The following is a 12,071-nucleotide window of genomic DNA, read 5'->3' as shown; positions in this document are numbered from 1 at the left end:
AAAAAGTTGCAAATTTTTGAAGGTGAGGAGTGAAAAATGAAAATGCCAAAAAACGAAAAAGTGCCATGTCCCTAAGGGGTTAAAGAAAAAAAAAACATGGGGGGATACTTTAGCCTGCACATAATACACAGAAGCACCACAACCCATCTGGTTTCAAACCATGAATATTTGGATGTTTTGCAGACACCACAGATTTGCTGTGTAAGTAGCCACTTGGCTTATAAATTTGATCCATTGATCTTATGGACCATTGTTCGGTTCACAAGACATGACTCCCCATAAGACTTGGCCCCTTAGACAAGACATAGGGGGAATTTATATTACCTATGATAAAGGCCACCTTTGCCCCTCCCCCTTGGCATCGGCAGAGGCACCCCTTCACCCCCACATGGCATGGAGGTGGCTTTGTTGCAAAAATAATCATAATTCCTTACAGTGCGCAAAAAAATTGTGATTGTTTCAGTGCTTCTACACCAGAACTTGGCATAGAAGTACTGATAACTGTGTATATAAGGATTATCTTGAGTGTAATTTATTAGCACTTTACATAGCAGACAGACTAGTCTTCATGGCGTTCACACACAGCTCCAATATCTGCCATTCCCTATTTTCTCGGTAAAGTTATTTCTATATAAACGATGTGACTTTAGCAAACATCCACATCTGGATCATTTCTGCCAAAGCAATCTCATTTTCTCCATAATCTGACAATAAATCACCCCCATCATTTATCCTCATTGTACTGCATTGCCGCCCTCTTTGATGTCATCCCACCACATATCCATCACCCTCACCGTTAAGCGGCCATGACTTAATCAGGTCAGCTCCATCCGTATCCTCCGGTCTCCCACATCGCTGGCAAAATAAAACGGAATAAAAAGTTTGTCATCTGATATCATCTGTTGTCGGCAGAACACGCAGAATATTTGTTCTGAAAGGTGAAAAGAAGCCCAGTCCTATTGTTATGTTTCATTGTTATGTGCAGTTGTCGAGATGAAGCTTTTTGCTCATTTATTTTCTGTTTTTTTGTTTTTCCTTGCAGCCTCAGACCATTCAGGAGACGCTACAGAGAACACTGCAGTATTATGAGCAGCAACTCATCGGGTAAGAACTACTTCCATAGAGTTTTTGTAACCAATCACATGATTTCCTTTTGGCCAATCACCTCCATTGCTGGTAGCTAGGGGCGTTAATTTACCAGGTTGCCTGTTCGGCAGCCAATCTGGCAATACGTCTGGATTGTGCAGGTCAGTTTGGGTTCCCCCATCTCTACTCTCTAGAGTTAATTTTCAGGGAAGTGTTTCATTTTGGAGAGATAGCATGCACATTTATCTTTTGGTTCCAGTGGATAACAGTTTATAGTGGTTTATGGTAGATAGTAACTTTTTTTGATATTAGTTTGTTTCGTTAAGGTGTTTTCAGGGACCGGGTAGGTGGGGGCTGGTGGGAGAAAGGGAGAGAAGAAGGAATTGTTCTGTACTACTAAACCGAGCTGTGGTTCTAAGTTGTGTAAGTCAGAATTCCAAGGAATTCCATATTCAAAACATAAAAATTAACTTGGCCTGAGGGTGTAGAGATGTATTCTCATGTTTAATACTTTATGACATTACTTATGATTCCATGATAGATAGTGGCCTAGCCAAACACTTAATGGGGGGGTCATTTATCTTTATTCCCCCCTTCCCTGAGCTCTTTTTGCGCCTTTAGTAAGTTGTTTCTTGGCACCTCATTTGTCTTTGTAGTTTGGGCTCGTTGTCAAATGCAAGTGTTTTTAAGACTTTTTATGGCGCAAATTTTTGCCATACCATTGGCTTTCCTACGCATGGTCGGGACTGGAGTGTTTTGCAAAATTATTTGCCACCTTTTAGGAGCAAATCAAGCTAATAGCCTTTCCTGACCATACCTTGTAAAGGGAACCTGTCATCAGAAATTGACCAAATAATCTACTACTTGATGTCACCATCAAGTGGTGACATCATCCAGAAAATCCACTTTGAAGTGAGATATAAATTGGCTGTATAAAGTCAAGCACTGACTTCAGCACTGAAGTCAAGCTCTCCTGTCTCAGAATACCCCATCTACTGTAATTTACATCATGCACCAGACTTCAGGAGAGCCAGTTGGTGACGTCCCTGGACACAGGAATGTCAACTACAGTACAGAGAAGTGGGTATTCTTAGGTGAGGAGAACTTTATTTCAGTGCCAAGTTCTCCTCCCCCATGACTTTATACAGCCAATTTACATCTCACATCAAAGTTGATTTTCTGGGGGATGTCACCACACTTGACCATTAAAGTTTTAAATTTGCTTCACAACAATCTGTTTTAATCAATTTCTGCTGACAGGTTCCCTTTAAGTCTTTAACGTCTGATCAGTGGGGACCACCAAGTAGCTACACTTCATCCCTCAGGCACCTTCATGTTGTGTTGCGTTTTAGTGGCCATAGAGATCAATTTTCTGGGAAATATTACATTTTTAAAGAAGCATTCTTTGAAAGGTTTTTGGAAATCAGTAGTAAAAGGGAATATAAAAACCCTTTGTAATAATCATATCAGATTGATCTCCTATCCATTCCTCCCTCCTAAACTAACTCAACGTGGCTTTTCACCAATCTTCGTCAAATCTTCATTTTTAAAATGAATGCCATTATTGTGTATGTCGCCCTATTAAAATTTAGTTTAGTAAGATAAAGGTGACATAGGTGGAAATATATCTGCAAGATCTGACTACATAGTCTGTTTGTAGTCTGTTGATATAGCAACATATAGATCTTCATATGAGCTGCAGACAAAATTATTGCAAATTTTAAACTAAGGCTGTGGTTTGTTTTAGCTGATTCCTTGCTTTTTACAGATACATTGGAATGTAATTCCAATTTGACAAAGGTGGATGTACCCTTTATACCTCTGCCTCAAACCTTTTCATAAAAAATTGTAATATATTTGGCTTTTCTCCCTTCTCTGGCTGCAGGCTATTTTTCCAAGTACTTAAATGTGCATTGACTTGTGTGCACTTGGATGATACTTTAGAGAGTTTCCCCGTTGCCATGCTAAGAGATACAAAAACAGCTTAACATGGTAAATCACTAGCGGCAAACCTAAGCAGAAATTGGATTCATTAACCCATGAATTGCCACAAGAATATTGAGATTGTTAATCCTACACTTCATGCTATCTTGAGAAGTTGGCCCCAGTTAAGTATTTCAATGTACTCAGTAGATTCACATAACACTGTATGCTTTAAGACGTCTTGGGGATCAAACTTAAAATACCATTCAGAGCCACACTTGTATTTTAGATACAGTGTTTGTACCAGCTGTGTAGGTGTCATAAGATACAAAGCTCGCTCTTAGTAGATGACTCCTATTCTACACAGGAAGGCACTGATTTTCAATAGCACATTGTACATAATAACTTCAGGGCCAGATTATAGGGAGGGATCCAGGGGCGCATGTCCCGGGGCCACCACCTGTTTACTTATAATGGGGCCCCTACCGGCAATGCCTGATAGCCAGCACACAGCTGTCTCAGGGAGTGATGCATATGCGCCTGCCTCCAGGCTGTGATAGTGACTCACTGGCTCTGTCAGTGAGAGCGAGCCCACCCAGCCATAGTCTATCACATTCTGTATACAGCATGCTTTTCAGGAGCTGCATTGCATGCAGAGTGACACCTGATCCCCTCTTTAGTACCTAACACTCATTGGCTGAACTGGTTTCCAGCCAAATCCTAGCCAATCAGTGTTAGGTTTAGTTCCTCGCAGATCACTCTACCCGGTTCTTTGAAAGGAGGAGTGAGCACTCTCAGGGAAGCAGTGGTACTTGGGACTAGCATGGCGACTATGACTAGTAGTCAATACTACTGCCACTACCACTGTGTCAGCCAGGACAGCATCTAGGCTAACATGTAAGTAGGAGAAAGTTGAGAATGTTAATAATAATTTAGAATAGTAATATGTACCACTGTTTAGGCTACATTCAGTGGTTGACACCACCAGATTTTGCACCGAGGGTCCTCCACCTACCTTAATCTGGCCCTAATAATATTAGAGCCGGCTTATTGTGAGATCCTTCTGGCCTCTCCTCTCCTGCAGGTGTCCTCCCCTTCTGATTAGCCTTGCCTCCTTGTCAGATAACCTGAAAAGAAATTAATCAAAATTCTGTATATTAGCCTGGAAAATCTTCTGAAGGACATAATCATAAAAGTTGTGAAACACATGTCATGCTGCAATTCACACCACCACCCCTAGGTGGCCACATATAGATATCTATACCATAAATAACACACAACACAATAACGCAAAATACTATTATCCTCAAAGCTGGTCATCTCAACACACGGAAATAAAAGTGATGGGAAAAGAAGGACAAATCTGTACAAGCTTTTTTATACAATTTCGTAACTTTTTTTTTTAGGTACTAAGACATCTATAAAAGCTTTTTATTTCTTCATGATTGAGAAGGACCATCTGGAATCTATGTTTTCTCAAACTTTTATAAGCGCTATGATCCCAGTATACTGCGGCTTTGTCTTGTGGCTTAATTATATTTTCTGTCATTGCTGCTGGTAAATTTTGTAATTTGTGTAAACTGGAGCCCAAGAGAAGACTCTGCGGAATATTTCTGTAATTAAAAAAACTTTACATCGAGGAGGCAGGAATAAAAGAAAGATTGTGTTTTGTTTTTTCTAAAAGAACAAAAAGATTTGATAAAATAAGTGAACAATTCAACTGAAACCCATAAAACAACCCCAATGTTATTTTCTTTTTTTCATGCCTACAAAGCTTCAGCATTTTGCCTCTTCCTCCATATTTAGATATAGAGGAAGGATGGTTTGGTGGTCATGGCCTTAGCGGGTCCTGTGAATGCCAGCAGTTCAGGTCCTACTCACAACCTTGGGATGCTGACAAGACCCCATAACAAAAATAGGATTTCCATAAAAAAATAGATGCAAGGACAATATGGCAGGACACGGCAGGAGCCCCATAAATGAAATAGTCAGAGGCAATGACTAGACAACAACAGGAGCCTTATACCTTAAACAAAGAATAACACTAGGCACAGGATAATGACAGGACGCAGAAACAGAGACCAGGACAAGGCACAGGATACTGACAGGACTCTCATACCAGAAACAGTCAGAGACCAGGACCAGGCACAGGATACTGACAGGACTCTCATACCAGAAACAGTCAGAGACCAGGACCAGGCACAGGATACTGACAGGACTCTCATACCAGAAACAGTCAGAGACCAGGACCAGGCACAGGATACTGACAGGACTCTCATACCAGAAACAGTCAGAGACCAGGACCAGGCACAGGATACTGACAGGACCCTCATACCAGAAACAGTCAGAGACCAGGACCAGGCACAGGATACTAACAGGTCCCTCATACCAGAAACAGTCAGAGACCAGGACCAGGCACAGGATACTGACAGGACCCCAAACCAGAAACAGTCAGAGACAAGGACCAGGCACAGGATACTGACAGGACCCTTATACTAGAAACAGTCAGAGACCAGTACCAGGCACAGGATACTGACAGGACCCTCATACCAGAAACAGTCAGAGACCATGACCAGGCACAGGATACTGACAGGACCCTCATACGAGAAACAGTCAGACCAGGAACAGGCACAGGATGCTGACAGGACCACATAACAGAAACAGTCAGGCGTAAGTCCAAGACAGCAGGATACTGACAAGACCCCGTACGAGAAACAGGCAGAAACCAGGACCAGGCACAGGATACTGACAGGACCCTCATACCAGAAACAGTCAGAGACCAGGGCCAGGCACAGGATACTGACAGGACCCCATACCAGAAACAGGCAGAGACCAGGGCCAGGCACAGGATACTGACAGAACCCTCATACCAAAAACAGTCAGAGACCAGGACCAGGCACAGGATACTGACAGGACTCCAAACCAGAAACAGTCAGAGACCAGGACCAGGCACAGGATACTGACAGGACCCTCATACCAGAAACAGTCAGAGACCAGGACTAGGCACAGGATACTGACAGGACACTTATACTAGAAACAGTCAGAGACCTGGACCAGGCACAGGATACTGACAGGACCACATAACAAAAACAGTCAGACGGAAGTCCAAGATAGCGGGATACTGACAGGACCCCGTACAAGAAACAGTCAGAAACCTGGGCCAGCTACAGGATACTGACACGACCGCCATACCAGAAACAGGCAGAGACCAGGACCAGGCACAGGATACTGACAGGACCCTCATACCAGAAACAGTCAGAGACCAGGCACAGGATACTGACAGGACCCCCATACCAGAAACAGTCAGAGACCAGGACCAGGCACAGGATACTGACAGGACCCTCATACCAGAAACAGTCAGAGACCAGGACCAGGCACAGGATACTGACAGGACCCCAAACCAGAAACAGTCAGAGACCAGGACCAGGCACAGGATACTGACAGGACCCTCATACCAGAGACAGTCAGAGACAAGGACCAGGCACAGGATACTGACAGGACCCTCATACCAGAAACAGCCAGAGACCAGGACCAGGCACAGGATACTGACAGGACTCCAAACCAGGAACAGTCAGAGACCAGGACTAGGCACAGGATACTGACAGGACACTTATACTAGAAACAGTCAGAGACCTGGACCAGGCACAGGATACTGACAGGACCACATAACAAAAACAGTCAGACGGAAGTCCAAGATAGCAGGATACTGACAGGACCCCGTACAAGAAACAGTCAGAAACCTGGGCCAGCTACAGGATACTGACACGACCCCCATACCAGAAACAGGCAGAGACCAGGACCAGGCACAGGATACTGACAGGACCCTCATACCAGAAACAGTCAGAGACCAGGACCAGGCACAGGATACTGACAGGACCCCATACCAGAAACAGTCAGACCAGGACCAGGCACAGGATACTGACAGGACCCCCATACCAGAAACAGTCAGAGACCAGGACCAGGCACAAGATACTGACAGGACCCTCATACCAGAAACAGTCAGAGACCAGGACCAGGCACAGGATACTGACAGGACCACATACCAGAAACAGTCAGAGATCAGGACCAGGCACAGGATACTGACAGGACCCTCATACCAGAAACAGTCAGAGACCGGGACCAGGCACAGGATACTGACAGGACCCCCAACCAGAAACAGTCAGAGACCAGGACCAGGCACAGGATACTGACAGGACCCTCCTACCAGAAACAATCAGAGACCGGGACCAGGCACAGGATACTGACAGGACCCCCAACCAGAAACAGTCAGAGACCAGGACCAGGCACAGGATACTGACAGGACCCTCATAGCAGAAACAGTCAGAGACCAGGACCAGGCACAGGATACTGACAGGACCCTCATACCAGAAACAGTCAGAGACCAGGACCAGGCACAGGATACTGACAGGACCACATACCAGAAACAGTCAGAGACCAGGACCAGGCACAGGATACTGACAGGACCCTCATACCAGAGACAGTCAGAGACCGGGACCAGGCACAGGATACTAACGGGACCCTCATACCAGAAACAGTCAGAGACCAGGACCAGGTACAGGATACTGACAGGACCCTCATACCAGAGACAGTCAGAGACCGGGACCAGGCACAGGATACTGACAGGACCCTCATACCAGAGACAGTCAGAGACCAGGACCAGGCACAGGATACTGACAGGTCCCTCATACCAGAAACAGTCAGAGACCAGGACCAGGCACAGGATACTGACAGGACCCCCATACCAGAAACAGTCAGAGACCAGGACCAGGCACAGGATACTGACAGGACCCCCATAACAGAAACATTCAGAGATCTGGACCAGGCACAGGATACTCACAGGACCACATACCAGACAAAGTCAGACGGAAGTCCAAGACAGCAGGATACTGGCAGGACCCCATACCAGAAACAGTCAGAAACCAGGACCAGGTTCAGGATACTGACAGGACCCCATAACAGAGACAGTCAGAGACCAGAACAAGGCAGCAGGATGCTGACAGGACCACTATAACACAGACAGTCAGATGTAATGCCAGAACATCAGGATACTGACAGGACCCATAATAAAAAAAAAACATTCAGCAGGATACTGACAGGACCCTATAACGGAGACAGTCAGATATAAGGGCAGAACATCAGGATACTGACAGGACCCATAATAAAAAACAGTCAGACAGAAGGTCTAAGCAGCAGGATACTAACAGGACCCCCATACCAGAAATAGTCAGATATATGGGATAGGCAGCAGGACACTGACAGAACCCTGGTAGCAGAAATATTCAGGAACAAGGAAGTCCGCCATTGACTGAATGCACTATGTGTAAATATTACTTCTCTGCTCTTACTTCTATTCAAAATTGACCTCACCAAAATAGCATCAAGCTGCGACTTATTGATAGGGATTTAGTAGTCACACTATATACAATACATTACTGCAACATACACCCTACTTCTCACTGTGCCAACCATGAGGGGGTTAAAAAGCCTATATCATATTTTATGGTAAATTTCATTAAAGAGTCATGAATGGGAAAATGGTATTGATTTGTGCACTCAATGACCTACCAAATTAAGTTAAGTCTGTGCAGTCTACTTACTGCATCGAGTTGTAATCTTTTTATGCGGAAAGCAGCAAGGAGACTTCAAACCCATCGGAGATAAGCTGACAAACCTCAAGCAAGCAAAGATCCATTTAGAGAGATAAATGAGAAAATAAAAGATCACAGAAGGGTAAAAACATTAATTTTCACATTCATTCGTTTTGACTGGAAAGGATTGATGTACAACATTTGTCTGACCTCTCCAGCTCTCAAGATTCAAATTATCCTTTCACTTACCCAAATTACTTTTCATTATATAAGTGCTCTCTCTAACACTGGGAAGTGCTGGGGAGCCCACTAAGATGGACTATAATATGGACTATAATAATAATAATAATAATTCCTTTATTTATACCAACATACCGTTGCACAGAGCTTGCCAAATCAGTCCCTGTCCCCATGGGAGCTCACAATCTAATCAACCTACCAGTATGTTTTTGCAGTGTGGCTTTGACAACCTTGGTCATTTGTAATGCAAAAATTGTCCATTGTTTCATAATTGGTTTATATTTATCTATCTATGGCTATAAATGGATAACATAGTACAGTTTCACAAACTATGGCCACGCTGTCTACATCAAAGCATGTGTTCATTTCCATCAACAATATCACCCAAAGTTATGTCTTAAAGGAAATCTATCACCAGGATGAAGGATTGTAAACCAAGAACACTGACATACTGGTCTGTTTCCCCTCTAGTAGGATCTGCTCTTCTTTAAAGGACACCTGTCAGCAGGTCTGTGTCACTTGTCCTGTCACTACTACCTGTTGGAGCAGCTCACAAGGATCCATCCCAGGCTTTATCTAGTTATTTCATACATTATTCATTGTAAAATCATCTATTCTTTATCATGTAAATGAGGCTGGTCACATGGTCAGAGGCAGTGATGTCACCCCTGTTACCCCTCCCCTCTCCTCCCCCTGCTCATGTCTGTGTGTAATGTATATTACACACTAGTAAGGCATTACTAGTGTGTGCTGTATCCTCCTAATATACAGGTGAGAGACACAGACATCAGCTACACATGGATCTGACATGTTCTGCTGTAACATGGCTGCCTGGAGCTGTTGTATCTCTCCTATACACACACACACATGCACACACAGGCTGCAGGGGGCGCCAGCACCAGGAAGCACATCATTATACAGCCTCACATCATTATACAGGCTGTCAGTCAAGCACTGGGGGTGTGGCTGTGCCTCCCACTCATGAATAGAGTGGACAGCTTGAATATGCTAATGCTTCATTGGACATTTCACAGGTCATTTGCATACAGCTTTAGGACCTCATTGCTTAGGTTTACAGGCATGTAGAGGGACAATGAAGGGATAGAGGCAATGCTCTCTAATGGCAGTTTATGAAAATATATTTAGTTTAGGGGGGTTATTTTGCATGACGGGTTCTCTTTAAGCTTCTTATGTCTTTGTTTTTAAGAAAAAAGGTTTACAATTTATGCAAATGAAGCTGAGGTGCTCCAGTCTGCATTAACACCAATGGAGCCTGGAGCCCATCAGGCTCATTTACATAAATTTAAAGCTATTTTTTTTTTTTTAAACCAGGGCATAAAAAGCTAAAAGAAAAGCTTTCAGAGGGGGCACACACCAGTATGTCAGTGTGCTTGGTTTACAATCATTCATCCTTGTGTTAGATTTCCTTTAAGGGTTGGTAAGTGAAAGGACAGTGTAAGTTACATGCAGTTCGGGAATGTCAACATATGCCTGCCTGAAGACATTGGTTTTTACAGCACATTTGAACATGTGGGAGTTGGGGTTGTCGTCTGGGTAGGGTATTCAGGAGAATGGGTGCAGCTTGGGAGAAGTCCTAGAGATCTGTGGAAGAAAATAATCTTAGATTCCACATAATGTGTGGATGTGTACTCTTTCACAACTTAGCAGGTCCTGTGCAGGTGTGAGGTGACACTAGTGATGGGGTAGAAAGGATAGGTAGGAAGGTCAGCAGTTACAGAAGCTACAAAGTACAGAAGACCTTAATTAACAAGATTTTTCTCATGCCAGCCCCTCTGATTTATTGCACCTTGCCACCCTGAGGCCACAACCTCAACTAGCATAGTTGTAGATTTGTCTCTTGTTGGGATGGAATCCTGAGGAAAAAAGAGGTAGGTGCAGGACTATATGGAGCTTTGTGGATGAGGGAGATTAATGATGAGTAGCAGTATAGTGATTGACACGGACTAGAGGTTTCCATGTAGGGTTTGGATTGTAAGACAATTCTGAGTGATTGAATGGTGACCCAAGCAGTAAATTTGCCCCCCTACTACTGTGACACTACATGAGGTAGCAACAAAACACAGGGCAATGATAACCTAAGTAATAAGAATGATACACACAATTAACAGCCAATATTTTGGCTGAATCTGTCAGTACTGTCAACTGAACACAATGTCCCTCTGTTATTAAATTAAGATTACAGACGTTGTCACTAACATCAATGGGATTTTTTGACCCAGACAGGGTTTATTATGTGACCATAAACTACGGTAAAGCAAACACGGTGCAATGATCCTTATTTACACAGCAGCCTAAAGAACAGGAAATATGGAAACAATAAATGTAACACATGGAAATCCAGCCAAACTCCACCAGTGGAAAATCACAGACACACAGAGATAAAAGTAAAGAACATTGTATATTTTGACGGTTATAATATACAAAAGGAGGCCTAACAAAGACCATAGACTGTTAAACTTAGAGATCCAAAGTAGGAATTTAAAGGAACGCTCTAGTCGAAGCTGATTCGTTGAATTATATCTTGTGCAGGGCCTGACTCCTGCTCCTCCCTCCAGGCCTTGCACCGGGTATTATTTAATAAATTAACTATGATTGGAGTGTTCCTTTAATTCACTTTTATTTCAGGGAAATGCAGGATATAATCTCTGTGGGTTAGCTGCAGCAAAATTGCAGCTGGCTAACCCACATTGATTTAGATTAGTCGCAGATTGGATGGGATTAAGAATCCATAGTATGGCAAAGGGGTTGTACCAAGATTGATTGTCCTATCCTATGGATAGAGAATAAGCAACCTAATCGGTGGGGATCTCACTGCTGGGACCCCCACTGATCACAAGAACTGGGGCCCAATTTTAATTTATAGAGAAGCATATCCATCATCCACCCTGCTGCGTCATTCCATACAAGCGCTCATGGAATCTCCAACACTCCCATTCACTGCCAATTCCCAATATACTTTCCTGCTGTGTTCAGCAATTCCTGATGTTCCCATAGTATTGAATGGCCAGCAGGACAAAATATTCCATAAATTAGTTGGAATAGGACCATTCTTGTAATTACCGAGAGTCACCGAGGATCATGATGAGCAGGGTCGGCCTCTGATTTCAGTAGGCCTCTGGGCGACAGAGCCTCAGTGTGTACCTTTGCAGTGAACTCACGTGACAGCATTCAAAAACTAAAACAGTCTCCTTTCCTAAAATATTACCTAGTTTA

The 12,071-nt window shown here is 43.6% G+C and overlaps 1 protein-coding gene and 1 long non-coding RNA gene across 3 annotated transcripts in view; one reads left to right on the top strand and one right to left on the bottom strand.

Annotated features, from left to right (window-relative positions):
* Window positions 1-12,071, bottom strand: part of LOC140117462 (uncharacterized) — a 216,306-nt gene that overhangs the window by 46,718 nt on the left and 157,517 nt on the right. Inside the window, exons 1-2 of one of the 2 annotated variants that reach the window (XR_011853024.1) lie at window positions 9,375-9,481; window positions 4,025-4,136 (exon numbers count right to left, since the gene is read on the bottom strand). This is a non-coding gene — a long non-coding RNA (uncharacterized lncRNA). Of the gene's footprint in view, window positions 1-4,024; window positions 4,137-9,374; window positions 9,482-12,071 lie in introns of those variants that run through there. The other variant, XR_011853023.1, reaches the window with a different exon arrangement.
* The window catches only part of GUCY1A2 (guanylate cyclase 1 soluble subunit alpha 2), a 117,237-nt gene that overhangs the window by 27,657 nt on the left and 77,509 nt on the right, over window positions 1-12,071 (top strand). The window contains exon 2 of the mRNA XM_072134224.1: window positions 1,043-1,104. Within this exon, the coding sequence (XP_071990325.1) occupies window positions 1,043-1,104 (62 nt within the window). The remainder of the gene's footprint in view (window positions 1-1,042; window positions 1,105-12,071) is intronic.

The sequence above is a fragment of the Engystomops pustulosus genome, chromosome 2 (assembly GCF_040894005.1).
Source record: "Engystomops pustulosus chromosome 2, aEngPut4.maternal, whole genome shotgun sequence".
Classification (NCBI taxonomy): Eukaryota; Metazoa; Chordata; class Amphibia; order Anura; family Leptodactylidae; genus Engystomops; species Engystomops pustulosus.
Note: the sequence above shows the minus strand (reverse complement) of the source record. Positions and strands in the feature narration are given on the sequence as shown.